The sequence below is a fragment of the Euleptes europaea genome, chromosome 17 (assembly GCF_029931775.1).
Source record: "Euleptes europaea isolate rEulEur1 chromosome 17, rEulEur1.hap1, whole genome shotgun sequence".
In the NCBI taxonomy this organism is placed as follows: domain Eukaryota; kingdom Metazoa; phylum Chordata; class Lepidosauria; order Squamata; family Sphaerodactylidae; genus Euleptes; species Euleptes europaea.
The window spans coordinates 12,604,136-12,624,252 of NC_079328.1; the positions used below are offsets into that span (position 1 = coordinate 12,604,136).

The 20,117-nt window shown below is 44.1% G+C and overlaps 2 protein-coding genes across 2 annotated transcripts; one reads left to right on the plus strand and one right to left on the minus strand.

The window, feature by feature from the left end:
- Positions 1 to 161: 161 nt before the first annotated feature.
- On the plus strand, positions 162 to 3,970 carry TADA2B (transcriptional adaptor 2B). Its single transcript, XM_056862590.1, has 2 exons — positions 162 to 446; positions 2,935 to 3,970. The coding sequence occupies exons 1-2, from the start codon at positions 177 to 179 to the stop codon at positions 3,925 to 3,927; spliced, it is 1,263 nt and encodes a 420-aa protein (XP_056718568.1). The 5' UTR covers positions 162 to 176; the 3' UTR covers positions 3,928 to 3,970.
- A 6,066-nt stretch (positions 3,971 to 10,036) lies between these two features.
- On the minus strand, positions 10,037 to 14,194 carry GRPEL1 (GrpE like 1, mitochondrial). Its single transcript, XM_056862684.1, has 4 exons — positions 14,107 to 14,194; positions 11,826 to 11,985; positions 11,192 to 11,273; positions 10,037 to 10,396 (listed from the first exon to the last, which is right to left on the minus strand). Exons 1-4 carry the CDS (start codon positions 14,175 to 14,177, stop codon positions 10,050 to 10,052), a joined length of 660 nt encoding a protein of 219 aa, XP_056718662.1. The 5' UTR covers positions 14,178 to 14,194; the 3' UTR covers positions 10,037 to 10,049.
- Positions 14,195 to 20,117: the final 5,923 nt, after the last annotated feature.

A 20,117-nucleotide genomic window follows, 5' to 3' on the forward strand; every position in this document is an offset into this window, starting at 1 on the left:
GAGGCCGGAGAAGGGGGTTCGGCGGTTGGTTGGCGGTTGCCAAGGGGGACGGCGTCCCCCGGCTCGCCGCTGATTGGCCGCGGCCCGCTCGGCCGCCAATGGATGGAGGGCGCCGAGCCCGTCGCGGTCGGTGATGCTGTCTCTGCGCCGGCTGGAAGGGAGGGGGGGAAGGCAAGATGGCGGAGCTGGGGAAAAAGTATTGCGTGTACTGCCTGGCCGAGGTGAGCTCGCTCCGGTTCCGCTGCACCGAGTGCGCCGACATCGAGCTCTGCCCCGAGTGCTTCTCGGCCGGGGCCGAGATCGGCCCGCACCGGCGCTGGCATGGCTACCAGTTGGTGGACGGCGGGCGTTTCACGCTGTGGGGCGCCGAGGCCGAGGGCGGCTGGAGCAGCCGGGAGGAGCAGCTCTTGCTAGACGCCATCGAGCAGTTCGGCTTCGGCAACTGGGTGAGGAAGGGGAGAGGAGGGGGGGGGTGCGGCGCGGCGTCCCGCTTTCGTTCCCTCAGCCTGCTTGGACGGATCTTGCGGAGGAAGCGGGGGTGAGGCTTGCTAGTCTGCATTCGCTCTTTCGCGCCCCGCCAGCCCTAACCATCGGGGGCTTCTCCCTGCCCCGTTCTTCTCCAAGACAAAATACCCTTTCACGTTGTTTCGATGTGGTGAGGGATTGTAGCAGCAGTCTTGAGAGCGACGTTTGCGAATTACTGAGCGGACCTCAGCTCCTCGTTTGGTGCTCCTTGGGAATTCCGTTGGCAGAAACAAACTCAGAAGTAGAACTGGAGTTCTCGGTCAGATGAAGTGGAGAAACGGGTTCTGCAAGCCCTAATCGAAGGAATCGCAAATGGCCCAAACGGAGTCGAGTGGTGAAATGGATCCAGAATGGGAGTCTACAGCTTGGCTGCCAATAAATCCGCTGGAGTTTTTAGCTGTTGACGGGATATATAGCGTCTCTTCTATGCAATATTCTAAGTTGTATTATAAAAATTATTCTGATTGACACTGAACTGAACCCAGGTTCAAGTCCCCACTTGGCCATGGAGCTCAATGGGTGATCTAGAACCAGTAAAACACATTCCTAGCCTAATGTACCTCACAGGGTCCTTGGAGGCAGAGTGGGATAAAAATATGTTAGATACAGGTAAAATGTAACTAAAAAAGAAAGCAGGCAAGATGAGTTGCGCAGTGATCCTTGCCAGGTCAAAAAGTCTTTGAGAAATAAAGTATGTTTCTATCTCACACACCAGAGAGTAAAATAAGTCACATGTAATCAAACCATAGTTTCTCAGTAGTCAAATGAATTACAGAATTCTTAGTATTGTATAGTTCACCCTCTTCCTTTTCCTTGTATCATTAACTGATTTTGTGATAGATCATAGTTTGTCAGAACCACAAATTGTGGGTTGTTCCCTTGGGTCTTTCCTGGTATGGAGGGAAGAAACAATGGTTTTAAATAATTTCTATTAATTTCTGAACTGATGGGGGGAGAGTGAGTGTAAGCCTTATGATCCCCACACTTATTTCTATAACAAGAAGCACTGGATTTGTTATTATGTGCAGATCATATTATCAGTGTTTCTACTTAACTTCTTTGACTCAAGTTTGTCAGAATTTGTTTATGTAACTAAGATTTGAGGAATTTATTTTCTACTTTTTTTAGATGGAAAATGTTATGGCTTTATTTTGTGAGTCTCTAGACATTTTATTTTTTTAAAGTCAAAATAAGATCTTAACAAAATATTGTCGAAGGCTTTCACGGTCAGAGTTCATTGGTTCTTGTAGGTTATCCAGGCTGTGTGACCGTGGTCTTGGTATTTTCTTTCCTGACGTTTCGCCAGCAGCTGTGGCAGGCATCTTCAGAGGAGTAACACTGAAGACACTGTCCTTCAGTGTTACTCCTCCGAAGATGCCTGCCACAGCTGCTGGCAAAACATCAGGAAAGAAAATACCAAGACCACGGTCACACAGCCCAGATAACCTACAAGAACCAATAAGATCTTAACCCTTTCTAAGGTTCATTGGTTCTCTCCTGGGAATCCAAATTAGCAAGGTTCTAAGGGAACACTGGTGCAATCAAACTGATATGGGCAGCCTTCTGAGTAAAAGGTAAGTGATAAAATATTTTGCCTCTTCAGATTACTCAGCAAGTAATCTGTTTTGCTGGAGGGGTTCTATTTCACATAGATGTGACAAAGTTTATGAGGAAAGAAATAGTAACAACTGTCATACGATAGTCAATAGTCAGCCTTATCTAAAAGTAAGAATAATTTTAAATACTGGGGTGGATCCTATGACTCCACTGAGCAAAGTTTAATTATTAAAATATTTATACCCCATCTTTCCTTTTGGCTCAAGTTTTGAAGCCTTCTTGTTCCCAGTATGGTGTCCGTGGGTGCTGTGCTGCTTGCTGATACTTTTCCTGATGCCCGCCAACTGTTTTTAGAAAGTGAGCGGGGCCTGCACGTTTTCTGATTGGCCATTGGAGATTTTATTGGCTGTGCAGATTTTTTGAAAACATTGCTTTGGCAGTAGCTGCCACCACAGCACAAGGATCTTCACTGTATAATTGAAGGTAAGCTGTGGCAGCCATTTTGTGGCAGCCATATTGTGGCTGTGCCCACCACACTGTGTCAGAATTCCAAAGGTGCACCCAGGCTCAAAAAGGTTGGGGACCCCAGCTCTAATCTAAGGAGCCTTCTTCCAATTTAAATGGCTCTTCTATTGAAGGAAAAGCCAGTTTAGTTGGAGGAAGGCTCCTTGGGCTGGAGGAAGGCTACTTGGAAGATGGTTGGATCCACTCCACTGCTTTTTAACCTTACAAAGAACATCATTGTACACTTTTTGGTAAATATTCTGTTGAATATGTATGACTGTAAACAGTTTTCTGGAGGTTCTTCATCCTTAACTTTATTTAACATTATGTACTCTTTTTTTATTCCAGGAAGATATGGCTGCTCATGTCGGAGCATCACGGACTCCTCAGGAAGTGATGGAACACTACGTAAGCATGTACATCCATGGCAACCTTGGAAAAGCCTGCATCCCTGACATAATCCCAAACAGAGTGACTGACCACACCTGCCCAAGTGGTGGCCCGCTTTCTCCTAGCCTTACCATGCCTCTGCCGCCTCTAGACATATCAGTGGCTGAGCAGCAGCAGCTGGGATATATGCCCCTTCGAGATGACTATGAAATCGAATATGACCAAGATGCTGAGACTCTGATCAGTGGTCTGTCGGTGAACTATGACGACGATGACGTGGAAATAGAATTAAAGAGGGCTCATGTGGACATGTATGTGAGAAAGCTCAAGGAGAGGCAGCGCAGAAAGAACATTGCTCGCGACTATAACCTGGTTCCTGCTTTTTTAGGGAAGGATAGAAAGGACAAAGAAAAACCTTCCAAACGCAAGATCACAAAAGAAGAAAAAGAGCTGAGATTAAAACTCAGGTCTCTCTACCAGTTTATGTCTTGCAAGGAGTTTGATGATTTCTTTGAAAACCTACACAAGGAGAAGGTTCTGCGAACCAAGATTAGGGAATTACAGCGGTATCGTCGGAATGGAATCACAAAAATGGAAGAGTCGGCAGAGTATGAAGCTGCGAGACACAAACGAGAGAAGAGGAAAGAGAACAAAAATATTACTACTGCTAAGAGGGGTAAGGAAGATGGTAAAGATGGAGAATTTGCTGCAATTGAAAATCTTCCTGGCTTTGAGTTGCTCTCGGACCGAGAAAAAGTACTTTGTAGCTCTATAAATCTGAGTCCTGCACGTTATGTGACAGTTAAAACTATTATAATTAAAGATCACCTACAAAAAAGACAAGGGATTCCATCGAAAAGCCGTCTTCCTAGTTACTTAGATAAGGTACTAAAGAAAAGGATTTTGAATTTCTTAACAGAGAGCGGTTGGATATCCAGAGATGCTTCTTGAATCTTGTCTGTGTGCTTTGATGTAGTATTCATACGAACAAAACGGCCCAGCACTGCTCAGAGCAAACTGTTACTATCTTCCCTTTTCTCATAACCTGGGATTTCCCTTGTGAAAACTTGATATCTTCAGTTTAAATGGATTCATCTTCAGTGTTGGATCATGTGAAAGTTTTGAATGGTCCCACTCTTAACTTCCTTAACCTGAGGAAGTTAGTGGATGAGGCGGTTCGCATACATTGACTAGTATATTAAAAGTGAGATGCGTGACCCTGACGCTGGTTACCGAGCAACATCTTTGCGACACATGTTATCTGTGGGCTTGTACTGTGGTCGCAGTACTGGCCAGCATTGCAAACTTTTGCTCTGTTACTTGGGAGCAAGGTCCATTGCCTTTGGTGGGGCTTGGTGCTAAGTAAACCTGAATAGGGCCAGGCTGAGTGTCTTTTTACTGAATCCTGTACATTGCAATTGAGAAGAAATTAGGATTTCTTGGTGAACATCCTTATTAGTGAATCTGTTTTTATTGTTTGTGGTCAAAGCATTTGTATTTCATGGGACGGGCAGCAGGCCGTACAAAAAACATGCCGGGTGTGTAGGGCAGGGCAAGGAGGAGTTGTTTCATTTGCTTGATAGGGGGCAAAACATTCGGATAGTTTTTTGGCTGAGTACAGAGCTGTGGGATGCTGTTGGCAATACTTGGCATATCATTTGTGAACACTGTCATGATCCAGGGGCTCTCAGGTGGGTGCGTTGGTACTATCCAGTTCTTTTCAGTGATTAGAGGAGTGCTGCGAAGAACGCATGCATGCACGTATAGAGTGCCTCACTTAACAGAAATGAAAACTGCTCATTCAAGTACACTTTGGAAAACACCCATTAGGTAGTAGTAATTATAACTGGTTTCTGTGGACTGCACTGCTACATAATTCGTTGGTTCACATCACCTATGAACAGAGTGAATTCACGGGAGGTAAGTATGCCCAGTCTTGCTGTGGCCTCCTGTGCCTCCTGCAATGAAAGAGGACACACAGGACAGGTGGCTGAAGAAGCGGGAACTGGCAGGAATAGTTTCTTCTATACACACACACACCCAGCTCTTGTGGGAAAAGCTCACACAAGAACAGAGAGGGGTGTCTTGTCCTGTTTCTTTTCCTTGCTTCAATCATCCATTGAATAATCAAGGCACCTGCAATATTCAGGGGCAATTTTTTGGGAGGGGGGAGCACCGATATTGTGAGGGTTAAATAGCAAAGAGGCTTCTATTCTGTTTGTAGCCGATAGGATCCAGCACCATGCACTTAGGACAAGGTTGTATTGAGGCCTGCCAGATGCAGTGCACAAATTGTACGCAGGCCTGACTTGGGGCGAAAGATGCCTGTCTCACAATTGCTAGCATCAGGCAGCTTCATACTTGGCACAGATCAAAAAAAAAATTATGTTTCAAGGGGTTGGCCTGAAGGGGCTGTGCCAAATTGGAATGCTCACATATTGCTTGTCTTTTATCAGTGACTCGACAGCTGAAGTCACAATCTAGAGATTTTGGTTTCATCTGTTTAGTGGGGTTCTCCTTCCTAAGAGAAGCCCTTCCAGATTGCTTTGGTAACTCTGAGGCAGCTCCCAGAGCAGTCTTGCTATGTGGTGTCACTGCAAGACTTGAAAACATTTCTGCCTCATGCATGTCCTCTGAGTGACCCAAGGGATTCTCTGGATTATGCTGCTGCTGTCTGCTGGTAAAGAGATGTTTCTGTTCTGCTTCCCTGGAGACTGTGAGCTTTGCTCTCCGTTACTGAGCTTGTCATCTAAAAATAAACAGCCTGCCTGGGCCTTGAAAAGCAAAAGCCTCCCCTGGTACTGCATACATGTGTTTACTGAAGTCCCATGGATTTAAATGTGACTCTTTTCCTAGGAAACATGTTTAGTATTACAGCCTTAAACAGTCGGGCTTTCTCAAAACTTTTTTGAATTTGGAATGGATCTACACATTATCTAGAATGAAAACAGATAAAGTGGATAGAATTCTGAATCACTGCAGCTACAAACTACGGGGGAAGAGTTGCGGTTTTTTAATGCTGCCCCATTTATAACCCCACCACCTTTATAGTAAACTAGAACACAGGAGGACATTTAATGCAGTCTTCTCCCTGGGGTGCTTGTTTATTATGTTGAGCTTTTATGGGCAGGAACATTCCAGAACATGACACCACATCTGTAGCCTTCAGTTGTACAATCTGCTTGTTCTAGATAATGTATAGATTCAGCACCTGCTTGCTACAGATTGGATGCAGTATAGTTAAATACAACTGAGTAACGTAACTCTTTAATTCCAAATCTTGTACAACACTATAGAGCCATGGCTGGATAATTTTGGCCCGTTCCACTTTCTCTCCAGCACTTACCTGCTCCAGTAACAGCCCAAAGGCAACCAGCTTGGAGGAGACAATTATATTCCTCTTTCCCTCCCCCCCATTTGTGTGCTGCCCTGTCTAGGCAAGGACTTAACTTTGTTACACTTCATAAACTATTTAGCTATACATCAGTTTGCTTTGATAGCAGCTCTACTCTGGTTACAAACTTTGATGTATCATACAGCTATGGCTTTTGGCCCTAGTACAGAGTTAATCACATTTCAACCATATAGTTTTCAGTGGGGTTGGGACATAGCCAGCTTTCTCTGGAATGGAGCCCTCTTACACAGTTTGAGACTGTCCCTAAGTTTGTAAGACTTTTGACATGGATGCCATTATGTGCCTACCTTATTTATAGAGCTAGAACTGGGTGTGGTGTGGGTGCTTTCACCATTATTAAACTGGTGTGCATGATGCAGTTGAAGTAATGCATCTCATGGACAAAGAATCTCACAGATAGGCATGACTGAAGGAAAGTTTTACCTTTTGTTTGCCCTTGTTACCTAAGAAAGGCTGTTTCGGTGCTAAGGATACAGTTAATAATCTGAAGTAGTTTTTTCAGTGTACCAATGCTCTAGAAAAAACTTGTGTAAACATTTTCACATGAAAGCAAACATTTCTGCAAAGCTCGACAAAAATGAGTGAATAAATATTTTCAGCCAATGTTTCCCTAAAGTTGTTACGGAAGTAAAATCATTTGCCATTAGGAACCTTCTCTGTGACCCACAATAACTAATCCCCTAGCAAAAAATGAAATTGATAGGTTGCTGCTATGAAAAGCATACAAGTTATTTCTCAGCCTGCAAATGCTAAGGTGTGTGTGTCTAAGCAACACTGAAATTGTATAAATATTTTTTATCTTCTGGGTGCATAGGAAAACTAGCCAAAAGCATTCCAGGTCTGTTTTTGCTCTCTGATGGTTTGAAAAGTTAAGATTCAAACTCCGCTCTAGTGTGGCTGTGCACTGTTGACCTCATGTGAGAGGTGGGTGCTGCCATTTGCATTGAAGCTGTCTGGGGGCTCATGATAAATAATGTGTGCAGAAGGCTGTTTATGCAAAACAGTCTCTTACTGAGGAAAAATGCTTCTCTATATCAGTGCAAAAAGTCCTTGAGAACCAGGAAAAAGTTAAACGAATGGTCAATAATCTCTTCTGGCAAAAAGTATCCCAATTTAGGCTGTGAGGCAGGCCAAAATGAAGCACTAATCTCTACAGAAGATATACTTTGAAACATTTCTGGAACAAGAAGGAGCAGTTTTATTTCTACTTCAAATGATGAACAGAAGGGAAACTGGCCGTACATTTCTCTTTGGCCAAGCATCAAACAGGTAGTTGAAGTGGCATTGCCATTCTGTCCCCTCCAGCTGTCACGGCTAGGGCTCTACTCGGAAATAGTTTTAAGACAAATAAGGCAGCTTAATCACTAACTGCATATTCATGTCCACTGCCTGAGGGCCTAATTTTCAAGTCAAACTTCTGGTGGCAAATATGTGCAAGTGTACCAGACACTTGATGAGCCTCTATAATGGATTCTTTGGGTTTCAGCTCTTGCTTGGAAGCTGCAGCAAAGCAAGCTTTTGCAATGACAGTTTCTGCTTGCTGCTCAAACACAAGTCTGTTAGCCTCGTTATCTAGGCCACTGCCTAGGAAAAATTGTACTTTAAATCTGCTTCAAAACATCCACCACCATTTCTGTCATGCTTCTGGCTATCTGGAATTTGTTTAACTGGACTATTAAGACCACTGTTGGCTATGTGACTTGAGATTCATTATGTTTCTTGTTTGTCTCAGTTGTACCTCAGTGCTTCTCTAAGGGCCAAATTAGAAAGTGAATGCCCTGTCACTAGGGTAACTTCTAATTTGAGCTTTAAAGGCCTTAGCAAGTCAAAACTGAGGAAAACTAAAATAGCAGGTGAACAGAGGTGCTTGCCGTACTATTTTCTGGTACTTAATCACTCTCCTCTTGGGACTCTCCCACTATGCGAAATACCTCTGACACTGAATAATGTGCTAATGCTCCAAGACAAGAGCCCACTAGCTGTCTGCTGTACAAAATGTGGCAAAAGCCTGCTCACGCTGAGTCAGCAGGGTTTGCTGCTACACTTGAGGTATGTATTTTACTTTGTCTTCGCTGTTTTGGAGTGCTAAATCAGGCTAATGGAATGTAGAGGTGTCATACTTTTCATTTACAATTACCACCAACTACACAAGCGTATTAGTGCCAATTGTTACTTCTGAAGTACTTGTACAGGAAATACTACTCTTCTTCCCCCCCTTTTGGTTGATGGTAAATGTAGCTCTCTGTGAAGCAAGGAGTGAATCAAACTGCCTTAATGATTTTTTTCCAACACGAAGCCATTTTTTAAAAAAAAGTTTGTTTCCCTTAAAGCCTTAGGCATTGAAATCTGTTCTCTTCCAGTTTTGAGAGTTTCCAAAGCAACACCAGTAGGGATTGATTCTTGACCAATGAGCAAATCCAGAACCCATTGTGATGTCAGCTCACACCCTAGCCATTCCTTGGCAGTTGTCCAGGCTTGGTCCAACTGTCAATGGTCAGAGGGACTATCAGCCATCACAAGAAGCAATATTAAAACTTCTCAATAGCAAATTGTCCTGTGTCCAAAGTGCATCTGTTAGAAAGAATACAGACAACAAAACATAGATATAGCCGAGAAAATAGTAAGAAAGCAGAGTACGCTGTGATGGCAAAATTGTCAAACTATGTGAACAGAAGGCCAAGCAAAGAATTTCAAGATAAATGGAAACTCTACTATGAATATTCCTCTTAAAACATGTTACTACTTCATCCTAAAAACTGCTGGTTTCTAGTACAAGTTCACACACAAATAAAAACAGCTTTGCTAGGAACATAAACTGGAAGTATGTTCTTATACTATGCATCATGTACCCTATAAATAATGGCAATTCAGATTCCACCAATGTGACTAGAAATCTTATCTTGCAGACTATATGGGGTGTGTGAGCACAAGTAAGAGACCAGTTGCGGAAAAGAAGGAAGGGTCTCACTTTGTGAGGCAGCAAAGTCAGCAGACTGGGGTGGAGGGGGGAGCAGGACCACCAATCTTTGCTGCTGTGTACTACGCCTACTGGCCAGACATCAATAAGATTTTACAAATACATCTGAGTTTGCCTATTAGACTTTGACCTTTGCTTCAATAATTAGAACAGCAATGTGAAATTTGTATAATGCTAAACTTAATCTGGAAAAGATGGAAAGTACTTAAACCAATTTTTGTTGTTTTACTGCCAGACTTCTATGAGAACAAAAGCAGTTACTGCCTTGACTAGATTGGTGCTCAGCCCTATGTTCACAAAGCAATGAGTGAAAGACGGATTCCAAAAGGTGCCATGTGGAGATATGCAGAGTCCAAAGGCTTTCATTTTAGGCAGCAGTCGACATTGTTGTGGTTTTTCCCCCACTAAGAAACTGCTCAGCTACAATACAGGGTTCTTAAATCATCACAATATTTATCATAATGTACATATAATGTACTGGTTTATATACTTTGTAAAATTCACATAGTAATCCCTTTGCATTATCCATATTCAGTTTGAACGCATTTCTATGTTGCTTACTGCTGACCCACCCACTGTGGGCTTAAGGTCCCGTCTCTTTTGCATCATCACTATGTGAAGTGGACCATTATCCAGGTATCTAATAGTTGTGTAGTACTTCTGTTCTTTCAGATTAAACTATTACGGTTCTTTCACCACACCAACTAAGGCAGGCCTCAGAGTACGGCCATGCAATTTATAGCCCACCTTGGACACTAAAGCAATTGTGCCAGGCTCTTTCCCTTCCATGGGTGCATGGAATAATGCTTCATGTTCATAAGGATCAAACTTGGCTCCAAGGGGATCCAGTTTCACCAAGCCGTGTTTTCCAAACACTTTCTGTATCTGAACTTCTGTCATGGCAAGACCTTCATAGAGGTTTTTCAGATGAGGGTTTTCATCCTTGAGCTCCTCTTTGGGAACACTCTCCATTGCTTTCTCCAGAACATCAGCAACTTCTAACAAGTCTTTACAGAAACTCTGAATTCCTAAAGTGAGAAATAATTTCAGTCAATCCTGAGTGTAATAATATTCCAACTGATTGACAGAAAACACTTGTTCTAGATTCGCTTGTGGGATTCTGGCCCAGGAAGTGCACCTAATAGCTATAATACACCACTAAATAGTGAGACACCAACAATCTATACAACAAAAATATCCACTATATTAAGATTCAGCCCGTGACAGATTGCAGTGAATGCAGATTGCACTTAATGACCCTATGTAGGTTTATAGAATTGCAGCCATCAAAGTTACTGGAGGAACTACCTGCACCCTTCAATGTTTTCAGTTCCAGGATGCATCTTTAATCCCAAGCTTAAAAATAGGAGGCACTTTAATCCTTTTATTGTGTTTTTCATTGTTCTTTCTCCAGAGGAACCAAATGCAAAGGAAAACAACAAAGTAGATGAACACAGAAGGGAACTCTAGCAGGCCTGAGAATCTACAACTGCAGAAATCCCTTAAGATGCTTATTAGAGCAGTGTCCTCTTTAGCATCCTGAATGCTTTTCTGCAGTTCTCTCAATACTTTACAAAAGGATGATTATGTTTATGCCCAGGGTGACACGAGTCCTTCGGTTTGGGTGCAGCTTACCTGTGGCTCCTAACTTATGAAGTGGAAACCCAACTACTGAATATTTTCTGCGCTTCCATTTTTCTTAAAGCAGTGCCACCAGAGCATGCTTTAGATTAATTGCATCACTGTTATGCTTCCAAGCGTCAACATTCATTAATGATTATTAGGGTGCCAACCTAATAGAAACAAGTCAACCCTACACTTACCATATAACTTTGCTTCTTCTACCAGCTTCTGAGTTCTTTGTCGCAGATTTTCTGCATCTGCCAGGGCACGTTTATACTTGTCCTGAAACATAAAACCACTTGTGTTTTATGAAGTTGTTCAGCTACCTGCCAGCTTTTACAAATAAAAAGGCTTTATTTCTCATGGCCCCTGGAGTATGAACATGTCACACAGAGCCCATGGGATGCTGCCTGTTTTTGTGAGCCCTAGTTCCATTTGCTTAAATAATGAGAGAAAAGACTGAAATCCTATTCAAAAGCCAAAGTGGCATGTTGTTTAACCAGCTACAAAGTGAAATCTAGCCATTCCCCTTGTAGGCAAAGGGAAATTAGCTTAAGCTCACTAATAGAAAAACTGAGGATTCTATGCAGACTTCAGAAGCAGTACAGGCCACTTTAGTTTATACTAAAAATACTTTGGCTGCAGTCCAAAGGACACTTTTCTGGGAGGATGTCTCATCTAATAGCAGGGGACTTACTTCTGAGTAGACCATACTATTTTTCCTGTTGTCTCCTTTTTCTGACACTAGCAGTTTCAAGTCTCAATTTTGTAATCAATTATTGACACAAACATGTCTAGTGAATATTTTGAGAGAACAAACCCAAGGATTCTTACAGTCATTTCTTTTAGTTGATCTTCCAATTTAGTTTTTTCTTCGGTTAATAACTTTGCAGCAGAGTCAGATTTCTCTTCGTTCTGGTGGTGACTTGGCTCCTCTTCTAAGTTCGGCCCAGTACTTTTTTCCTTAGTCACTGTGCAAAGCATTCGAGAAGTCCTGAAACAAAATCACATTCAATGGAATTCATGCAGCTTCCTTTAAGAGAGCTCATTAGTCCAACACACAGAGGCGGTTGGATGGTAATTTTTACTAGACAAACATTTGATAATACAATTTGCTCAAGAACTTCTGCAGACCTTATTTAAGATAAAGAGGTTCTGGTTGTTAGAAAGCAGCCTTAGTATATTCACAGTGGGTAGCCGTGTTAGTCTATCTGCAGTAGTCGAAAAGAGCAAGAGTCCAGTAGCACCTTAAAGACTAACAAAAATATTTTCTGGCAGGGTATGAGCTTTCGTGAGCCATAGCTCACTTCTTCAGAAAGCTCATACCCTGCCAGAAAATATTTTTGTTAGTCTTTAAGGTGCTACTGGACTCTTGCTCTTTTCTATTAGTATATTCAGTGATAGTTACCATGCATCAAAATTGAACACTGATGACCCTTCTATGACTAAGGAGAAACAATAACTAATCATTGGATTGATCCCCCATCAGCTTATGGCTTCAACCCTAAGGATATTTTCCTGGGAGTAAGCTCCATTGAATAACACAGGACTTCTGAGCACAGCTACCTATATGTATTCTGGAACTCACATGACTGAATCTGTGAATCCACCACAACCATTTTAAACAGTATACTTTATATCCATTGTTCATTACAGTCACAGGATTTATTATATTTGTGCTCCTCCAAATATATTTCTTTCTCCTGGGAGAAAGTTATTAAGACACATTTATCATATTTTGAAAGCTGTACATGAAAGAGTGCAATAATCCTACACTGATAAAGTAGAATGACCAGCCAGCACCATATGGGACTGCTTGGCTCTGCGCTTGCTCAAGGACCATTCCAACAATCCCACTTTTTTCCCCATGACATAGAACGAAGCAGGAAAGGAGACAGTCATACGATAAAGCAGTAAAATGGACTGCGCTACATAAGACGCTAGGTGGAGAATCAGTACTGTCCCATGTTAAAAAAATATACCTTGCAAACCAGTACAGCAAGAGAACAAGCTGCCAAAGTCCTTTTGTCGGATTTGCTAGCTTTTTGCAAGTAAGATTTTTGTTATGGGTGGGAGCTAGGGTTGCCAGCTTTGGGTGAGGAAATACCTAGAACATTTGGGGGTGAAGCCTGTGGAGGGTGGGGTTTGAGAAGGGACCTCAGCAGGATACAATACTGATGGGATTCGTGGGGGGAGAGAGAGACCCGAGATCGTTATCAAGAAAAACAGTTTATTCCATCTAGTCACCCAGTCGCTCTAGCAAGCAAAATAACTGGGCCCCGATTATACTGGGGCGCACACTTTTAACCAAAATCGATGCCTTGAGAGGACGTGTCAACATTCTACGCCTATCAGGTTGTTTACAAAGACTCGAGCCTCTAGAGCTCAGGCAGTTATTTCCAGTTCTTGTTATTGTTCACAGTAACTTTTCCCTAACATTTACCCTACTAACTTAGCACACACACACAGCTAGCTAGTATCCAGGCAGACATTCTTCCTCTGGTAACTCAACACACACTCATAGAGTTACTCTGCCCAGCAACAAGCTAATTCCTTGCTGTCCTAATACATTTTCAATACATTTTCAGAAAGGAAAAGAGGTTATTACAAACTTATTAAATCAGACTGCTTAAATGGATCTTCCATATTCAGGGGAAATCTACCTTGCTGTCTCAATACCATAGATTGCGCCCTCCAATGCAGCCATTCTCTCGAGGGGAACAGAATCTCTGGCGTGTGGAGAGCAGCTGTAATTCCGGGGGATCCCCAGGTCCTACCTGGAGGTTGGCAACCTTAGTGGGAGCTGTTGTACAGGTCCCACCCTTTCTACGTTTCACCACCTCCCTCTTTTGCAGACTCCAGCCACTTCAAGGGGGCGGGAAAGAACACCCCCCCTTCCTGCTATCTTTTGGTGAAAAAGGGGATGCCTGCGGAGGCCTATGGCCCAGATTCCCCAGCACGTTTTACCCACGTGCAACTCGGGCCTTTCCCCCTTCCCGCTCCCTCCCAGGCAGACCAGGCCTGCGTGATACCAGCTGAGGCCCGACAACAGGAGTCCCACCACGTCCGGCCCCCCGGAAAAGGCTGGGGCTGGCCCCGCTCTCTCCTGCCTTACCGCCCCGGGAGGAGAAAGAAGCGGGCGGCTCGCCCGGCGAAACGCTGCGCGCCCCATACGACCGCCGCCATGTTGCCGCCTCTACCCGGAGAATTCCTCCTCGCTTGCGACGCGATCGCTTGACGACAACCCCTTCGGTCCAATCAGCGGCTCGGGGCGAGAGCGCAGCCAATCACCAACGCGGTACGAGTATGACGGCGTGCGGCGTGCCGGACCTCGAGCAACCGCCGGCGAGAGAGCGGCGCTTCCGGTTGACCTTAAGGGCCCCTCCGAGGCTCGGCCTTGCGGTTGTCAAGGCAACGGCGCTGTGGCCCGGCCGAGGTAGGCCGCAGTCTGTGGAGGCGACGGTTGGGCTTTCCTGGTCTGGGGGACCCTGGCCGCAGAGAGAGCTGTCGGTAGGGACTCGCCACCAGCCAACGCGTGGTCCCCCCAAAAGAACCCAGCCGAGGCGAGGGCCTCTTCCTTGTCGGGGCTGGGAGCGGTGCCAACCGCCGAAGCCTGCTGCAGCTTATTGTTAGGGTTGCCAACCTCCAGGTGACTTAACAAAAAGAAGCACCGAAAACAGACAAGTCAAGCTGTGCAAATAAATAGTAACCGGCTCTTGGGATATATGCAAATTGGTGATGTTATTATTTACATGTGCAAAAACATACATGTGTAAAAACATACAATCGATACAATAGCGTACTGATCGTAGCTAATTGCAACTCAATCTCGGTTGACAACAACTTTACAAGGTAAGTACAAAAACTTATTGTTTAGTAAAGTCTTTTTCTTTTTTTTCAGATGAAAATTCTGAAGCGTAGTTGAAGCTGAAGCAAGACGGAGCTGGGAGCGCCCTCCGGATGAAACCAACGCTTTCGCTGTCAAAAACAGCTTCTTCAGCCAAAAGCCTCACAGTATACTTATCTTCATAAAGCAATACATTTTCTCATCTTTGTTTGTCTCGTTCCTCTCTGCGCCTGGTAGGCTGCTTGAGTGGTATTTCCCAACCCGGAGCTGCCAACCCTACCCATTGTGCAGAAGCGCCTCATAACTATAGCTTTCCAGCTGGCCTGGAATAAAGAAGATCTGGACTTGGAGACTGAGGGAGGGAAGGGAGACTCCATAGAGTTTTGATGCCTAGAGTTTTGTTTAGAGTCCATAGAGTTTTGTTTAGAGTCCACCCTGAAAAGCAGCCATTTTCTCCAGGGGAACTGATCTCTGTAGTCTGGAGGTAGGATTGCCAGCTCCGGGTTTGGAAATACCTGGAGATTTTGGGGCCAGAGCCTGCGGAGGGTGGAGTTTGGAGAGGGGAGGAGCTTCAATGCCATAGGGTCCAATTACCACATCGGCCATTTTCTCCAGGGGAACTGAACTCTTGTCACCTGGAGCTCTGTTGTAATAGCAGGAGATCTCCAGCCACCACCTGGAGGTCTGGAAATCAAATATAGAACACTTGTGGCACATTCATATGCTAAAAAGCCTGATACAAATTGCTAAACAAGGCAGTGTTTTGCAACAATTTTATACAGATTTTCTATATAGAATAATACAAAGTTCCATATGCTGACAGTCCCTTGACAATTTTCATACAGATTATAGCTTTTTCACATTCTGTTGTTTTCATGTAAATTTTCATTCAAATAATATTCATACACCTATCCATGTGCTGAATGAATTTCTTTTTACAAATTAGTAAACGTTTTTAACGTACATAGAAGCCGAAATTCAATGGATTTCCAGTAAAAGCCCCATTTCGCGTTCGCTTTTTCAAGCCTGGCAATCCTATGGTGTCATAACAACGGAACCTTTGTTCCGTCCCGAAGGAGTGTACCTTCCCTTTCAAGCAGATGGCTGTGTGTGAAACCTGTATAAAATTGTTGCCAAACTGTCAGGCCTGTGTCTCAGTTGATGTGTTTAGTTCCGTTTTCCCACTGACCAGACTCAAGGACTGTTATGCACACCTAAATCCGTTTGAAGCTGTGGGAACCTCAGCGCTGTTTGTATTTTGTAATCTCTTGCTTTTTTCTATGCTTTTATATTACCAAGTGCAAGCCAGCAAGCCTCATTGCTGTCACCTTTTCTTTATGCTCTGCTAACCTATTTTGACCAGTAAAAACCAGCTTCTTTGGACCTGACTGTCTGTGATGTGGTTTATGGTTCAGATTAGACCAAGGGCTCACACAAACACTGCCTTGTTTAGCAATTTGTATCAGGCTTTTTAGCATATGAATGTGCCATAAGTGTTCTATATTTGATTTCCAAAACTCTGTTTTGAACACTAGTTGTTAGTATTGATTACCAAAACCACCTGGAGGTTGGCAACCCTTTCTGGAGGTCAGTGGTAATTCTGGGAGCTCTCCAGCCCCACCTGGAGGTTGGCAACCCTAAGAGGCTTAATGATATGTTTATCTCCAAGCCATGTAAAGTTTCAGCTGCTAGAGCTGAAGTTTAAAAACAGTCGAAACGACGGATTCTCAGGGGTACAATTCTGCCATTAAACATAGGGTTCCCAACCTCCAGGTGGTGGCTGGAGATCTGCTATTACAGCTGATCTCCAGATGACCAAGTTCAGTTCCCCTGGACAAAATGGCCACTTTGGAGAGTGGACTCTATGGCATTATACCCCATTGAAGTCCCTCTCCTCCCCAAACCGTGCCCTCCTCAGGCTCCACACACCCCAAAAAATCTCCAGGTATTTCCCAACCTAGAGCTGTCAACTCTAATTAAAGGGCAGAGAGGGTTTTTTTCTCCAGACCAGCAGGCAATCTTATTCTTTACCCATAAAAGTTGGGGAAAAATCTTGTTCCTTCAAACTCCAGTGATTGTGGGTTTTTTTTTAATTAAACTTGAAAAAAATGTTTAAAAATTGTGTGTTGTAAGTCTAAATGAAATGTAGTGTTATTGGGGTTTGGGAGAGTGACATGACAGCACTATAATGAAGTGAAATGTTTCCCACTATCAGCATCCACATAATAGGCCAAGACTGAAAGATAATAAATAGCTTATGACCATCTGGACAGAGATTTGAAGGTTAGGTTGCCTCTGGCCTGGTGCTTGTGGAAGGTGACAGTGGAGGGTTTCATGCTTGTGGTGGAAAATCGGTCATGAGAACTCCATCCCCAAAACAAAAAGGTCAGGCAGTATTGGACCAAAGCAAAATCCAGACACAAATGCTATGTAATGGGTTTTATTAAGACCAACCAAAGTAATTTTGCTGAGAGGGCTATTGAGTTGTGGGGTTTCATTAAGACTTCCTTTATTTCTAAATTTGTCACTACATCACTAAATTGTTTATTCAAACCATTTCTAATACAAAAAACACACATGGTTTCATAGAAAAGCCTCTGGAACCTTACTTCAACCCAGTGCCTGCTGGGAAAGTAAAGTTTTACATTCTATTTTGAATTCTGTGGATACTTAAATCCAGAGACCGATACCATGAACAGATAAGAGAAATCTCTCTACAAATATGGGGAAAGCGCCAGGTTGGCAGAAATACGTGAAATCTGAATTTTTTTTTACAAATAATAGAAACAGCACCTGTAGCTGTAAGAAACGAATGCCCTGTCAGTGGCACTGTCGGGGTTACTAAGTAACCGCAACAGTATTGCCAGCCTTTCCAAAGCTGTTTTGGCCTTTCAGGGAAGATTCAGCAGGGCCAGTCCTGGCAGCAGTTACCAAGAGACTTGCTACCATGCAACTTACATGACTCATCCAGGCCCAGCTGCTTACTACTGATGAATAGCAGCTCCCCTCAAGAGCTGTTGTGGTGTTGTTGTTAGAGTGTTGGACTAGGATCTGGGAGACCCAGTTTCGAATCACTGCTCTGCCATGGAGGCTTGATGGATGACCTTGGGCAAGTCACACATTCTCAGCCTAACCTATCTCACAGGGGTGTCAGTGAGTGGGAAGGAGAGAAGGAAGCTGGGAAACCTTTCCCTTCCCTCTTCTCTTGGGGTTGCCGAGAGCCCTTCCTATAATCTTAGCGTTCCCCCTACCCTCTTCAGAACAGAGTAACTTGATGTTCAGGGAGGCAGTGGAGGGCGGCTACCCAAAAAGTTAGGGTTGCCAACCTCCAGGTACTAGCTGGAGATCTCCTGCTATTACAACTGATCTCCAGCCGATAGAGATCAGTTCACCTGGAGAAAATGGCTGCTTTGGCAATTGGACTCTATGGCATTGAAGTCCCTCCTCTTCTCAAACCCTGCCCTCCTCAGGCTCCGCCCCTAAAACCTCCCACCGGTAGTGAAGAGGGACCTGGCAACCCTACAAAAGCTATCCTCTGCATAAGGAAGCATGTGGGGTGGTGCTAATACTGCTGTTTCGGCATGCTGGAACTGGAAGGACACGGAACTGCCCAGCTGGTGGCATGCCAGCTTGGCCCCGAGCCTGAGTGACACAATGGATGTTATGCAAGGTTCTGGGTCCGGAAAAGGACCACAGATAGTCAAACGCAACAACCCTTCAGAATGCGGTGTTGGCCATGCTACCCCTGGCAAAGATCCATGTCAAACTATCGAGGGACTCTTCCAGCTATCAGTGTGCTGATTTTCCATCTTCCCCTGCGAATACACACATTCCAGTCAGCAGACAATTTGGATACTATTATGACAACCCACAGAGGTTACTGAGAGAGAGAGAGACCACAAAACAGTTTAATTAGCCTGGCTGTCAAAAATACAGGAGCCTTAAAACGGAGAGGGAACCGTACCCCACCTTTTCATAAATCCGCTTGAGGGGTGGAGAAGGCGGGAGCCTCCATAATTAGTTTATTTGGCAAACAGGTACTCTTAACGCTGCCTCACTCACCAGGTTTGGCAACAGCACTCCACACTGGGATCCCCCCTCTCAATTCTGCACCACGACAAGCTGAATTCTGCAACCTGTGGAATTTACACAGTATAATTGCATGATTCATTCTGGGGCCCCAGAGGTGGGAGAGAAAGCATTAAACAAGGTATTGAAGCCCTAACTACTGGCAATCCTATTCAGTCTGTCCTCTCGGAGTTTTCAGCCGTTGTCTTCCCATACACTTCCATCTTCTTCAGAACCACAAGGAACAATAAATGCTGGGGTTGGAGATTTTGTTTTTCAAAGCTGAGATTTGTAGCTATTTAAATTATGCGCCATCCTGACCTGGCTGGCCCAGGCTAGCCCGGTCTTGTTAGATCTCAGAAGCTAAACAGGGTCAGCTCTGATTAGTACTTAGATGGGAGACCTCCAAGGAAATCCTGGGTTGCTTTGCAGAGGCAGGCAATGGGCAACCGCCTCTGTTCACCTCTTGTCTTGAAAACCTACGGGGTCACCATAAGTCAGCTGTGACTTGATGTCACTTTCCAACATCAAGTTATGTGGCCAATAACACATTCTGGCTTTTTATGTGCTTCAGATAATTACAGCATACAACGTACAACACAGCCAGGCACAAAACCTGTCCACAAGCCCTATTGATTTATTTCGCTTATTTGTAGCCCACCTTTCTCACAGACCCTCAAGATGGATTACAGAGAACGAGAGAGAAAGAGAAATCATACAACATAAGACATCCAATGAATAATGCAATAGGACTAGGAATACAAAATTAAAAGACCACGTGGGCAGCTATGGGTTAGGGTTAGTTGTGACAGCAGCAGTGTAGCATGTGGGATTGCAAGGTGTAAAGACAATGGCAGCGAAAAGAAGATAGCAATAGTAATCATTGCAGTTGACTACAGATCTATTGCCATATGAAGCAGTCCTTCGCAACTGTTCCAATCTTGACAGATGTGAAAGTGCCACAAGAAGCTGTGGATTCTTTTGGTACAGCAGGCGAACTCAGGCATTCTTCTTGAAATCAAGGTAAAGGCAAGTGTGAAAAAAAAGCATTTGGTGGGAAAAAGCAAAAGGCCAGACAGCACCCACGGGGCTCGAACCTGAGAAGATTTATCAGAACAACTGATGCAGATGCGAAGGAACCGCTAGGCTACGCTGACCCAACAGCGTGCTTCCGTTGGAGGATATAAGAGTCTACTAAGATGAGGCGGGGC